At 46.6% G+C, this 13,298-nt stretch overlaps 1 protein-coding gene across 6 annotated transcripts in view; it reads right to left on the minus strand.

Annotated features, from left to right (window-relative positions):
• SPEG (striated muscle enriched protein kinase) overlaps window positions 1–13,298 on the minus strand; it is a 201,723-nt gene that overhangs the window by 113,232 nt on the left and 75,193 nt on the right. For 2 of the 6 annotated variants that reach the window (XM_072122368.1, XM_072122367.1), the window contains exon 1: window positions 9,502–9,954. The exons of the other annotated variants lie outside the window; for them this stretch is intronic. In XM_072122368.1, the coding sequence (XP_071978469.1) occupies window positions 9,502–9,534 (33 nt within the window). In that variant the 5' untranslated portion in view covers window positions 9,535–9,954. Of the gene's footprint in view, window positions 1–9,501; window positions 9,955–13,298 lie in introns of those variants that run through there. 6 annotated transcript variants of the gene reach the window in all.

Raw genomic sequence — 13,298 nt, forward strand, 5'->3', positions numbered from 1 at the left:
GTGTATGATAAATAACCCAATTGTGTTTATGTTGTTTTAGCACGTGGTTATTCCACGTTTGCGTAAAGATTCTGTTAACATGTACATGCAATATAAACACAATGGGGCTCATTTACTAAGGGTCCGAACGCCGCAGTTTCGTTGGGTTTCCCGAATATTTCCGATTTGCACCGAATTGTCCCGGGATCACACCCTTGGCGCACGCGATCGGGATTGTGCCGCACCGGCACTGGCTTTCACGTGACAGAAATGGGGGGGGGGGGCGTGGCTGTCGGAAAACCCGACGGATTCGGAAAAACCACAGAATTTAAAAAAAAATTTGTGTCGCAAGAATAGCACTCACATGCACCGGGACGAAGAAGGTGAACTCTGGCGGACCTCGGTGCAGCACTGACACCTGCTGGATATCAGGCGCACGACCTTAGTGAATCGCGGCAAGCTCCGAATTAACGTCAGACAACACACCGCGGGATCGCCAACGGACCGGGTAAGTAAATGATCCCCAGTGTACACATACTGTACATGCAATCACATTTACAATGCGTTAACAAAGCAATGAGTGAACGCAGCCTAAGGCCTCATGCACATGACTATGTGATTTTTTTTCTGTTCCGTATATACAATTGTATTTTTGCCTTAAATATAGGACGTTTTTCACCTGTATGAGCACGTATGACAAGGTATCCGTATAAAATACAATGGGCTGGCAAATGATGGCTGACTATTGTCTGGCCAACACAATGCCCCTCCCACTGATTCTGGTCTCCCTGGATATTGCACACACATGTATACATATATATATATACGGAAGCATGTGGTACACAAACTTATGTAGCATAGACTTCTTTGGAATGGAAATACATGAGAGAATAGGACATGCTCTATATTTTTTTGCATCTCATTCAGGATACAGTACGGTAAGTTGCACAATACGGCCATTAAATTGGATGGAAATATTGCCCTCTTGTAATGATTGAGGTCATGTGTTCCACGTATATGAGACCATTTTCATACATTCGTGTGCATGAGGTTTAAGTCTTATTGAAGTGACTGGGCTCAGCTGCTACAATGTGCATGGCCACTATACAATGTATGGCACTGTGCTTTGTAGGGAATGAAAGGACCTTGTCACATGAGCAAAGCATAGGAGCCACGAAAAGGCAGCAATGACCGTCTAACATGATGACATAGAGCAGTGATGGCGAACCTTTTAGCTGCCGAGTGCCAAATCTGCAACCCCAAACCCCCCTATCTATCATCAGGTGACAACCAAACATTAAAGCAGTAACTTATTGCTTCCTGTTCAACAACTTTCAATCATATTGGCCTCCTGAGGACAGCAACACAGTAGAAAGAAAGATAGAACATTTGCATCATTTTAGCTTCTTTCCAGTTTCCCTCTGTACACAGAGAATCGTGGGGCCAGCAGGAGGTTCTCCAAAAATAATTTGGCCCCATCTACTCATTCTCCCTCTTCCTACAGTCACAAGCAGCGAACTAAGTATTGATAGCCCCTAGGCGCATAGCCGTTGGGCTAATGACTGCTCAAAGGTGACTAGCAGTCCGAATACAATAAAAGGTGTGTGGCCCCTTTAATTGGAGGTTGCTCTACCCTCTCTCATCTTTATTCATCAGAGGGATGTGCTGGGGGTGTGGCTAGTAACGTGGGCGGTACAGGAGGTGGGCACATGCTCAAATACTCTGAGTAGCAGAGACTCAGCCTCTTTTTCATCGGTTTTCCCTCCCTCCCTCCCTTTTTATATCGTTTTCGTGTATTTTTTGTCACAGCGGGCGGTTTTTTAGGGGCAACACTGCCCTACATGCCCTTACATATGGCAGGCATACAGGGTGTTATCTGGTGTTATGTAAAGTGGAATGGTTAAAAGTGTCTATATATTCAAACAAAGAAATGGTTAAATTATCAATGGTTTCAATAAAGCTGTGGCCGACCCCAAGGCAACCCACAATTGAGAATGGTTAAGCAATGGTTTCTATGTGGTTATTTATATTTGGGGTATGCGGTATTAAAGGGGCCAGTCTGGCTCCGGGTTAGTAAGTGTTTATTATTTGAGCAGTCTCAGTTTAATTTATGACTGAAAGCAGCATCTTTTAAGTTGCTTGGGACTGCAGGAAGATTCTTTGAGCCCTGTCTGGTGTGCTGGGACGATGGCCCGGGTGCCCACAGAAAGGGCTCTGAGTGCCGCCTCTGGCACCCGTGCCGTAGGTTCACCACCACTGATATATAGGATGGAATAGTAAGAAATAACAGTCACTAATAGTAAAATAAATATTTACAATAAATAATCAAAACATGAATAAACTTGACACAGATAATTAGATACATTGTAACTTTTTCTCGATTCAGACCAAATGTAGTTCATGTATAACCAGGATGTACAGCAAGAAAGTGGATCAATATGATCAGGCGGTAACAGCCTCGGTCCACGCGTAGGTGCAGTCCCCTGACACGCATCGCACATACATTATACTGCTCTCATTAATATATGTATAACATGTTTCACAAACTACAGGGGAGTATTTCACAGCCTCCCCTTCCCCCTCCTATAATGTTCTGCAAGGATCTTTCCATTAACCGTTAACCTGCTTGCTCAGTGGTTTGCACCAAATTGCTTTGCAACCTATAAGCTGACGGTCTGCAGAGTTCTTTACTGACTTGTGTAATAATCTGCTGACTGTCTCCATGCACGTTCAGCTTAAAGCTTCCAAGGTGATTTCTAGAATCCCCTATATGCTACTAAAATCGCCAGTAACCGCTTGAGCTTTCTTTGAATTCACTTATAGTCTATAGATCGGCCATATGGAAGAATGGGCTGCTTTGTGTTATGATGAGCCTGATGGGGGGTCAGAGACCACAATTATGTGTCATAGAAAGTGACCGAGCATGAAAAACCTTGGTCCGTGATTGGGTTGATAGAAATAACTCAAGTGAATGACATTTGGTCAAAGATTCCAGAGCAACAATGTCACCCAGAGAGTGAGATATCACATGCTCGGAATTGTACACTGATACTTTCTGCAACATCAGATTCACAAAGATGGGCTGAATTACTATGAACACTATGGTTTTGCAATCAGAATCATATTACAAGTAGAGATGAGCGGACTTCGGTTCCACGGTTCGTGTGGTTCCTGCACGACCAGGACAATTGCCTGTGCAGTCAATACAGTAAATTGACACAATTATAACTACTGGTCATGGATACTTGTCAACATAGGTCATAGGTCATGAGGTTAAAAATGACACAGTTAGTTATATTATATCTATATATATCTATATCTATTATATCTAATCTATAATCTGACAGTGTTTATCCAGAGGAAGGCAAAAAAAATTATATAGAGATTACTTCAAATATGGCAGCTAGGATGTATCCCTAGGTCAGCCTTCCATCCCTAGAGTCTAGTTCCCAAATTATATGATATCATTACACTGTGGACACCTGGGTGTAGAGGACAACTACATGTCATAGTTACAGGCCTGGGTGTAGAGGACAACCCCTCCTCATAGATACAGGTCTAGGTATAGAAGACGCCCCCTTCAGGTCAAGGTGTAGAGGACGCCCCCTCCTCATAGATACAGGTCTAGGTATAGGTGATGTCCCCTTGTCATAGATAAAGACCTAGATGTAGCTGGTCCTCCCTTGTCATAGCTACAGGTCTAGGTGTACAGGACATTATACACTCACCGGCCACTTTATTAGGTCCACCATGCTAGTAACGGGTTGGACCCCCTTTTGCCTTCAGAACTGCCTCAATTCTTCGTGGCATAGATTCAACAAGGTGCTGGAAGCTCCTCAGAGATTTTGCTCCATAGTGACATGATGGCATCACACAGTTGCCGCAGATTTGTCGTCTGCACATCCATGATGCGAATCTCCCGGTCCACCACATCCCAAAGATGCTCTATTGGATTGAGATCTGGTGACTGTGGAGGCCATTTGTGTCCAGTGACCTCATTGTCATGTTCAAGAAACCAGTCTGAGATGTTCCAGCTTTATGACATGGCGCATTATCCTGCTGAAAGTAGCCATCAGATGTTACAGGGTACATTGTGCTCATAAAGGGATGGACATGGGCAGCAACAATACTCAGGTAGGCTGTGGCGTTGTACCAAGGGGCCCAAAGACACCATGACACCACCACCACCAGCCTGACCCGCTGATACAAGGCAGGATGGATCCATGACACCACCACCACCAGCCTGAGCCGCTGATACAAGGCAGGATGGATCCATGACACCACCACCACCAGCCTGACCCGCTGATACAAGGCAGGATGGATCCATGACACCACCACCACCAGCCTGACCCGCTGATACAAGGCAGGATGGATCCATGACACCACCACCACCAGCCTGAGCCGCTGATACAAGGCAGGATGGATCCATGACACCACCACCACCAGCCTGACCCGCTGATACAAGGCAGGATGGATCCATGACACCACCACCACCAGCCTGAGCCGCTGATACAAGGCAGGATGGATCCATGACACCACCACCACCAGCCTGACCCGCTGATACAAGGCAGGATGGATCCATGACACCACCACCACCAGCCTGAGCCGCTGATACAAGGCAGGATGGATCCATGACACCACCACCACCAGCCTGACCCGCTGATACAAGGCAGGATGGATCCATGACACCACCACCACCAGCCTGACCCGCTGATACAAGGCAGGATGGATCCATGACACCACCACCACCAGCCTGACCCGCTGATACAAGGCGGGATGGATCCATGACACCACCAGCACCAGCCTGACCCGCTGATACAAGGCAGGATGGATCCATGACACCAGCACCACCAGCCTGAGCCGCTGATACAAGGCAGGATGGATCCATGACACCACCACCACCAGCCTGAGCCGCTGATACAAGGCAGGATGGATCCATGACACCACCACCACCAGCCTGAGCCGCTGATACAAGGCAGGATGGATCCATGACACCAGCACCACCAGCCTGAGCCGCTGATACAAGGCAGGATGGATCCATGACACCAGCACCACCAGCCTGAGCCGCTGATACAAGGCAGGATGGATCCATGCTTTCATGTTGTTGATGCCAAATTCTGACCCTACCATCCGAATGTCGCAGCAGAAATCGAGACTCATCAGACCAGGCAACGTTTTTCCAATCTTCTAATGTCCAATTTCGATGAGTTTGGACAAATTGTTTCCTGTTCTTAGCTGAAAGGAGTGGCACCCGGTGTGGTCTTCTGCTGCTGTAGCCCATCTGCCTCAAAGTTGGACGTACTGTGCGTTCAGAGATGCTCTTCTGCCTACCTTGGTTGTATCGGGTGGCGATTTGAGTCACTGTTGCCTTTCTATCAGCTGGAACCAGTCTGCCCATTCTCCTCTGACCTCTGGCATCAACAAGGCATTTCCGCCCACAGAACTGCCGCTCACTGGATGTTTTTTCTTTTTCTGACCATTCTCTGTAAACCCTAGAGATGGTTGTGCGTGAAAATCCCAGTAGATCAGCAGTTTCTGAAATACTCAGACCAGCCCTTCTGGCACCAACAACCATGCCACGTTCAAAGGCCACAAATCACCTTTCTTCCCCATACTGATGCTCGGGAGAACTGCAGGAGATTGTCTTGACCATGTCTACATGCCTAAATGCACTGAGTTGCCGCCATGTGATTGGCTGATTAGAAATTAAGTGTTAACGAGCAGTTGGACAGGTGTACATAATAAAGTGGCCGGTGAGTGTATGTATCTATATGCTCCAGATCCTTTATAAGGTAATGCTCGGTGGTGGGATGAAGCTGTAATAGATTTGTCTGGGTGTATAGAAGGGTTAATATTCACCTTTTAATATCTTTCCTGCATATCCGGTCCCTGCTGGATGAAGACTTGGTCGGGATCACTGGCAGCAGACGGATATGCCAAGTGATGGAAAAATGTGTCTGCAGACAGGGGGGATCATTGTCATTCCAAAAATCCTGAAAGGCTGTTATTAGTTATTAATCTGAGATTCATGACATCACAAGAGTCCTATAGGCTGCAAAATATTAGCCCCTCCTTCACACATTTCCTATCTGATTCTGTGGTCTATGGGGATAAGAATTAGTTCAAATAATTTAGCAGCGCCAGCTTTGTTCCGGGACATGGGCCACCCCACTGCATTTATCAGAGTTATAACTTTTAACTCATGGACATCGATGCAAAATGGATACCAGGACCACCAACTATAATGCATCATTCATAGTACTGGTCCAATCATGGAAGGAAAAGAGAACTAATGGTCCCAAAGTATCCTGTGTGACAGCACCCAGTCTGCCAGAGGGCAGCGCCATGTAAAAAAGCAGCAGGAAGTTCGGAATCGTCCCTGGAGAGATGTGTAATTATACCTTTGTATGTTATTAGTAGCAGCAGTACTAATAACTAATAAAGGATCAATATTTCTGTACCGTAGCTTCTCCAAGTGGACCGGAGGTTTGTCCTCACACTGCTGCGCTCTGTGCTCTCTGCAGACAGTTTGAGTTATGGTCCCTGGAGAGATGTGTAATTATACCTTTTTTAGGAGCAACAACAACAATTAATATTCTAAGCTTCTCCCAGTGCACTGAGAGGGGGGTGTGCTCACACTGCTGTGCTCTTAGCTCTGTGTACAGGCGTTCCCTTTATGACCTCTGGTGACCTCTCTGGATGTTACTTTAGTCCCAGGCTGCACTGATCAGCTGTAAGGTGTTTGTAATGAAGCTTTATTGATAATCCCTGGTCTAATGATAGCAAAAAATTTGGAAACTCTACCATTATAAAATATACAGTTTTGACTTACATACAAATTCAACTTAAGAACAAACCTACGGACGCTATCTTGTATGTAACCCGGGGACCATCTGTATTGAGCCCCCCTCTACAGCAGGTTTTGGATTAAATACGATACCAGAGGGAAAGGATTGGGGACATGTTCAAAGCAGAGCGCTAAGAGCACAGCAGTGTGAGGACAATCCCCTTGTGTCCTTCCTGAGATGAGTAACATGTATCTATCCTTTGTTAGTCTATGATACCGGACGCAGCCTGGGATTATGAGGGTCTCTGTTTGGCCTGTCAGGGGGACAATATCTGTCCTCGGATCTCAGCATCTTCCTAGACACCTTCCTTCCCAGGTAACATTTGTCTGAACTCTCAGATATCTATTCTCGGCAGGCGCGCGTCTCATCGTCTCCAGGTGTTATTTTTACAAACTCCTTGGTAACTGTTCCCCGCTGATTCAGCGCCACTTTCTATCTTCTCCTAATACATAAGCCCCAATGATATGTTCATCCACTGTCAGCCACGCCATCACTCAACCACGGGACAGCACTCACTCCAGCCTTGTCTATAGACTCCCAGATAAGTGTCCCCTCCATCTCTAGATATCCACATGCACCCCTGGACAAGAGTGACATCTGTCCTCCGCCAGAGATTAGCAATGTCTAGTGATATCACTGCTGGGACAGGAAGATAATTGGTAGGACACTCTTAAAGGGATATTACAGGAAATGTTTTATTGATCCCCCATCTTCGGATCGGTAATTGTTATCAGAACCAGAACTGTTTAGTGAAGTGCTGAGTCTCCTTTACAGTCTGTAGAGCAAAGCATTGTGCATTGTATAATGGACATTCTTAATGGTTCACTTAAAGGAAATCTCCCATCATAATCCATCCTGATAAACCAGGGACACTACTCATAGATTTGGGCACCAGGACTGTGATAATCTTCTTATATTTCTTACCCATGATCTCCTATGTTTAAATTGATACTAATGAGCCAGAAGGGCTCTGAGAGATGTTACCACGGCCCCTCTGTGCTGCAGCTTCACAGGCTGTTACACTATGCAAAAGCACTTTCCCCTCCCACTGTGTGATATTACAGGAGGAGGGAAGTGCTGAGAATGCAAGGGGATGGGGAGACAGTGTAACAACCTGTGAAGCTACAGCACAGAGGGTTCCTTCTAACTTATTAGTAAAATTTCTAAAATTTTGATGTTAGAAGGAAGGAGAGTCCCGGTGCCTGGATCTATGAGAAATGCCCCTGGTTTATCATGATGGACTTTTATAGTAGATTTCCTTTAAATGGGACTGAACTACAAGGAGTGTGTCACCCATACAGGACTGTGATGTAGAGGCAGCTGGGGGCCCTGGGGGAGTCAGACCCCTGTCATTCAGATACTGTAATAATGACCTAATTAAGGATAAAATAGTTTAAAAATATGTCCTATAATATCCCTTTAAGGATCACGGTTATTCTTTGCAGATGTTACACTGGGGGGAACAAGATCTTTAAGAATCTTAAGTTTTTTTAAATTATTTATTTTTCTGTCCCATTTGCCCTTACAGAGGACCTGCCACCTCTCCTGACGCGTCTCACTTAGTAAATTGACCCCTATGAAGTTACTGTTCATATAAGGAGACCATAGATATGCTTAGATAATCATTTAGGGGACCCCCTTCAACAGATCATTGGGTGTCTATGGAGTGCGAAGCCTTTCCAGGATCAATTCTCAGGAGGACAAGGTTTATTGATAAAGATCTGCCTCGTCCTGTTAATGAGCGATCACTGTGATCCATATACATCTCCTCTCCGTACAACGCGCAGACATGCAACTTTATCAAGCTGTCGTCTAGAGCTGATAGACATCTGGATATCAGGACTTGAGGGAGACGGCGCTCATCTGTCTCCATGGATTGAACGGGGAATTGCACCCAATACGTATACATAGAATACTAAAAACTTGGATAGTTTGTAGTTTCTCATAGTGCAATTTACCCAAAGTGGTCCCCTCAAGGTTGGGGCTGAGAATGTGGCCATTTTTAGGACTCAATCTACACAGCTTGTCCCAAGAGCTGAGTACATGGAGGCCACTGTGTGACGTCCCCTGGGGGCCAGTTTAGGCAATCATAGTATAAGAAGCTAAAGATACCCAAGTGTAATTACCAATAGTAACTCATCCTCGGCTGGAAAGTTCATCAGACAATGACCAGTCCGTACAACCAGTGACAACTCCAGTAACAACCTCTCCTCTATGATCTACATCTATGGGATATTGATCCCTGATTATTGATCCACATTGGGCTGTAATGGACCTTATTGGGGAATGAGACTTATGAAGTATAAGCTCCAGACGTGAACATTAGGTAACCAGTGTCTGCCATGGGTGTTGGGTGGTGGAGACATCATGCAATGGTGCATGGAAGGTGCAGAAAGTGTGGAAGGGTCTGGATAGTTGGGTCCATAGTTGGTGGACTCCTTGTGTGGTTGGGATCGGAGGATACAGTGGTTATATGGGGTTTGTAGAGGAATTTGACATTACATCATGGCATCTATAGGGTTTAGGATTTGTTGGATCAGTATCTATCTATTTACTTGGACTGATGTTAATCACCTCTATATCCTACCTATTTTCCCAAGCCATGTCTATCCCATAAACACCAGTCCCCTCCTCCATTCATCAATCCTCCCTCCCCTCTCTCCTCCCTTCTTACCTGAGAGCGTCTTTTGATCCAACTCTTCTTCATGTCTAAGAATGGGGGTGATAAGCAGGGACCCCCCTCCCCCGGATAAGGCTCTTCTATACTTCCTTGGTTCCTGATGCAGCCTTGCAAGAAAGGGGTCCCTCCCGTCCTCAGGTAGAGACGGAGGAATGGAAGTGGATGTGAGGGTCCAGGCGGCCGGATCGATAGATGTCAAATCCTGGTAACCACTAATTGTATTCCTGCCGCTCCCAAAGCAGGAGCCAAGTCAGGAATACAATGCATTGAGAGCCAGGGGGAGGGATGGGGGATGGAGAGAGAAGGGGAGGGTGCGGAGATGGGAGCGAGCAAGGGAGGAGAGATTGAAAGAAGTGCATGGCTTAGAAGAGGTTTGTGAGGAAATGCTGCCTAATGCTGGACCACTGAGAAGACTGGCATCTGAACTTCAGCATCCTCCATGGCGTCTGCACCCTACAACCAATGCATGGGCATGGCAGCAGTGAGCTGATGCTGACGTCACACTGCAAGGGTTAAACTTCCATCAGGACCAATCATGTAGTGTGATCAGAGGATTTATGCTTTGGGTCCTATGGATACAGTAACACTATTGTAGCACAGCTGAGTATCTCATATTTACCTGCAGTCCTATGTAAATTCTACTACTACATTATATACACGATGTTATACCATGTGACGTATAAGAACTGCTACAAATGTAACACTTTATAATCCTTAATGTGTCAATAGCCCAGTACAAGGTGTGACCAGAATACAGCGCCCTGTACTATGCTCATAGCTCATAGGAACATCTGATCAGGTGCATAAAGCAAGGAAATTCTTCATGTTTTTCCTTCAATTTTTAAACTTGATTCACAAAACCTTTCTCAAAATGTAAAATTGATTTGAAGGGACCCGGACGGTACAGACTGCAGCCAGTGTTATGTATTGTCCCTGGAGAGATGTGTAATCAGTACTCACACTGCTGTGCTCTGTGCTTTCTGCAGCCAGTGTTATGGATTGTCCCTGGAGAGATGTGTAATCAGACCTCACACTGCTGTGCTCTGTGCTCTCTGCAGCCAGTGTTATGGATTGTCCCTGGAGAGATGTGTAATCAGACCTCACACTGCTGTGCTCTGTGCTCTCTGCAGCCAGTGTTATGTATTGTCCCTGGAGAGATGTGTAATCAGACCTCACACTGCTGTGCTCTGTGCTCTCTGCAGCCAGTGTTATAGATTGTCCCTGGAGAGATGTGTAATCAGACCTCACACTGCTGTGCTCTGTGCTCTCTGCAGCCAGTGTAATGCATTGTCCCTGGAGAGATGTGTAATCAGACCTCACACTGCTGTGCTCTGTGCTCTCTGCAGCCAGTGTTATGTATTGTCCCTGGAGAGATGTGTAATCAGACCTCACACTGCTGTGCTCTGTGCTCTCTGCAGCCAGTGTTATGTATTGTCCCTGGAGAGATGTGTAATCAGACCTCACACTGCTGTGCTCTGTGCTCTCTGCAGCCAGTGTTATAGATTGTCCCTGGAGAGATGTGTAATCAGACCTCACACTGCTGTGCTCTGTGCTCTCTGCAGCCAGTGTTATGGATTGTCCCTGGAGAGATGTGTAATTCTACCTTTATGTGTGCTGCTAGTAGAAGCAGGACTGTGATGTATGGATTTATACTCCAGTATTGTACAGTATCTTCTCTGTCCTCACACTGCTATTCTCTGTGCAGCAAGTGTTTGGTATTATCCCTTACACAGTTAGGGACAAGACTGCTGTGCACTTAGCTGATTGCGGGTACGGCTCCAGCACTGGGCACACCTGGGCAAGTGCCGGGGCCCAGTGCTGCTGGGGGGGCCCACATATGGCTGTACATAAGAAATCCATGGGAGTGACGGGGGCTGTATCTAATGAATCCATGTGGGATGTGGGGGCTGTATCTAATGAATCCTTAGGGGGTGAGGGGGCTTTATATAAAATAACCATGATGGGTTGTTTAGTATGATAAACTATGGAACATTTTAGTTTCTGAATTTTTAATGCCACCATGTAAGTTCACTGCAAAGGGGCCACTGAGGCTCTGTCGCCCAGGGACATTGAAATGCTTTACATCCCCTTTCTGTTAGGTGTAAAAGTTGTAGAAGGTTTCCAGTTGAATACTACAGTTGAATCCATATTTCACAGTCCTGCTGCTACTAACAACATACACAAAATTATGATTTCCCATCAAGGGAAATACCTAACACTGGCTGTAGAAAGCACAGCAGTGTGATCCCCAATGCTACCATCTATCCCACCATAGAGATCACCTATGCTACCAGCTACCCCACCATATAGATCCCCTATACTACCAGCTACCCCACCATAGAGATTCCCTATGCTACCAGCTACCCCACCATAGAGATCCCCTATGCTACCAGCTACCCCACCATAGAGATCCCCTATGCTACCAGCTACCCCACCATAGAGATCCCCTATACTACCAGCTACCCCACCATAGAGATCCCCTATGCTACCAGCTACCCCACCATAGAGATCCCCTATACTACCAGCTACCCCACCATAGAGATCCCCTATGCTACCAGCTACCCCACCATAGAGATCCCCTATGCTACCAGCTACCCCACCATAGAGATCCCCTATACTACCAGCTACCCCACCATAGAGATTCCCTATACTACCAGCTACCCCACCATAGAGATTCCCTATGCTACCAGCTACCCCACCATATAGATACCCTATACTACCAGCTACCCCACCATAGAGATTCCCTATACTACCAGCTACCCCACCATAGAGATCCCCTACAGCTACCCCACCATAGAGATCCCCTACAGCTACCCCACCATAGAGATCCCCTATACTACCAGCTACCCCACCATAGAGATTCCCTATGCTACCAGCTACCCCACCATATAGATACCCTATACTACCAGCTACCCCACCATAGAGATTCCCTATACTACCAGCTACCCCACCATAGAGATCCCCTACAGCTACCCCACCATAGAGATCCCCTACAGCTACCCCACCATAGAGATCCCCTACAGCTACCCCACCATAGAGATCCCCTACAGCTACCCCACCATAGAGATCCCCTACAGCTACCCCACCATAGAGATCACCTATGCTACCAGCTACCCCACCATAGAGATCACCTATACTACCAGCTACCCCACCATAGAGATTCCCTATGCTACCAGCTACCCCACCATAGAGATTCCCTATACTACCAGCTACCCCACCATAGAGATCCCCTACAGCTACCCCTCCATAGAGATTCCCTATGCTACCAGCTACCCCACCATAGAGATCCCCTACAGCTACCCCTCCATAGAGATTCCCTATGCTACCAGCTACCCCACCATAGAGATCCCCTACAGCTACCCCACCATAGAGATCCTCTATACTACCAGCTACCCCACCATAGAGATTCCCTATGCTACCAGCTACCCCACCATATAGATACCCTATACTACCAGCTACCCCACCATAGAGATTCCCTATACTACCAGCTACCCCACCATAGAGATCCCCTACAGCTACCCCACCATAGAGATCCCCTACAGCTACCCCACCATAGAGATCCCCTATACTACCAGCTACCCCACCATAGAGATTCCCTATGCTACCAGCTACCCCACCATATAGATGCCCTATACTACCAGCTACCCCACCATAGAGATTCCCTATACTACCAGCTACCCCACCATAGAGATTCCCTATACTACCAGCTACCCCACCATAGAGATCCCCTACAGCTACCCCTCCATAGAGATTCCCTATGCTACCAGCTACCCCACCATAGAGATCCCCTA

This window comes from Engystomops pustulosus, chromosome 8 (genome assembly GCF_040894005.1).
Source record: "Engystomops pustulosus chromosome 8, aEngPut4.maternal, whole genome shotgun sequence".
In the NCBI taxonomy this organism is placed as follows: Eukaryota; Metazoa; Chordata; class Amphibia; order Anura; family Leptodactylidae; genus Engystomops; species Engystomops pustulosus.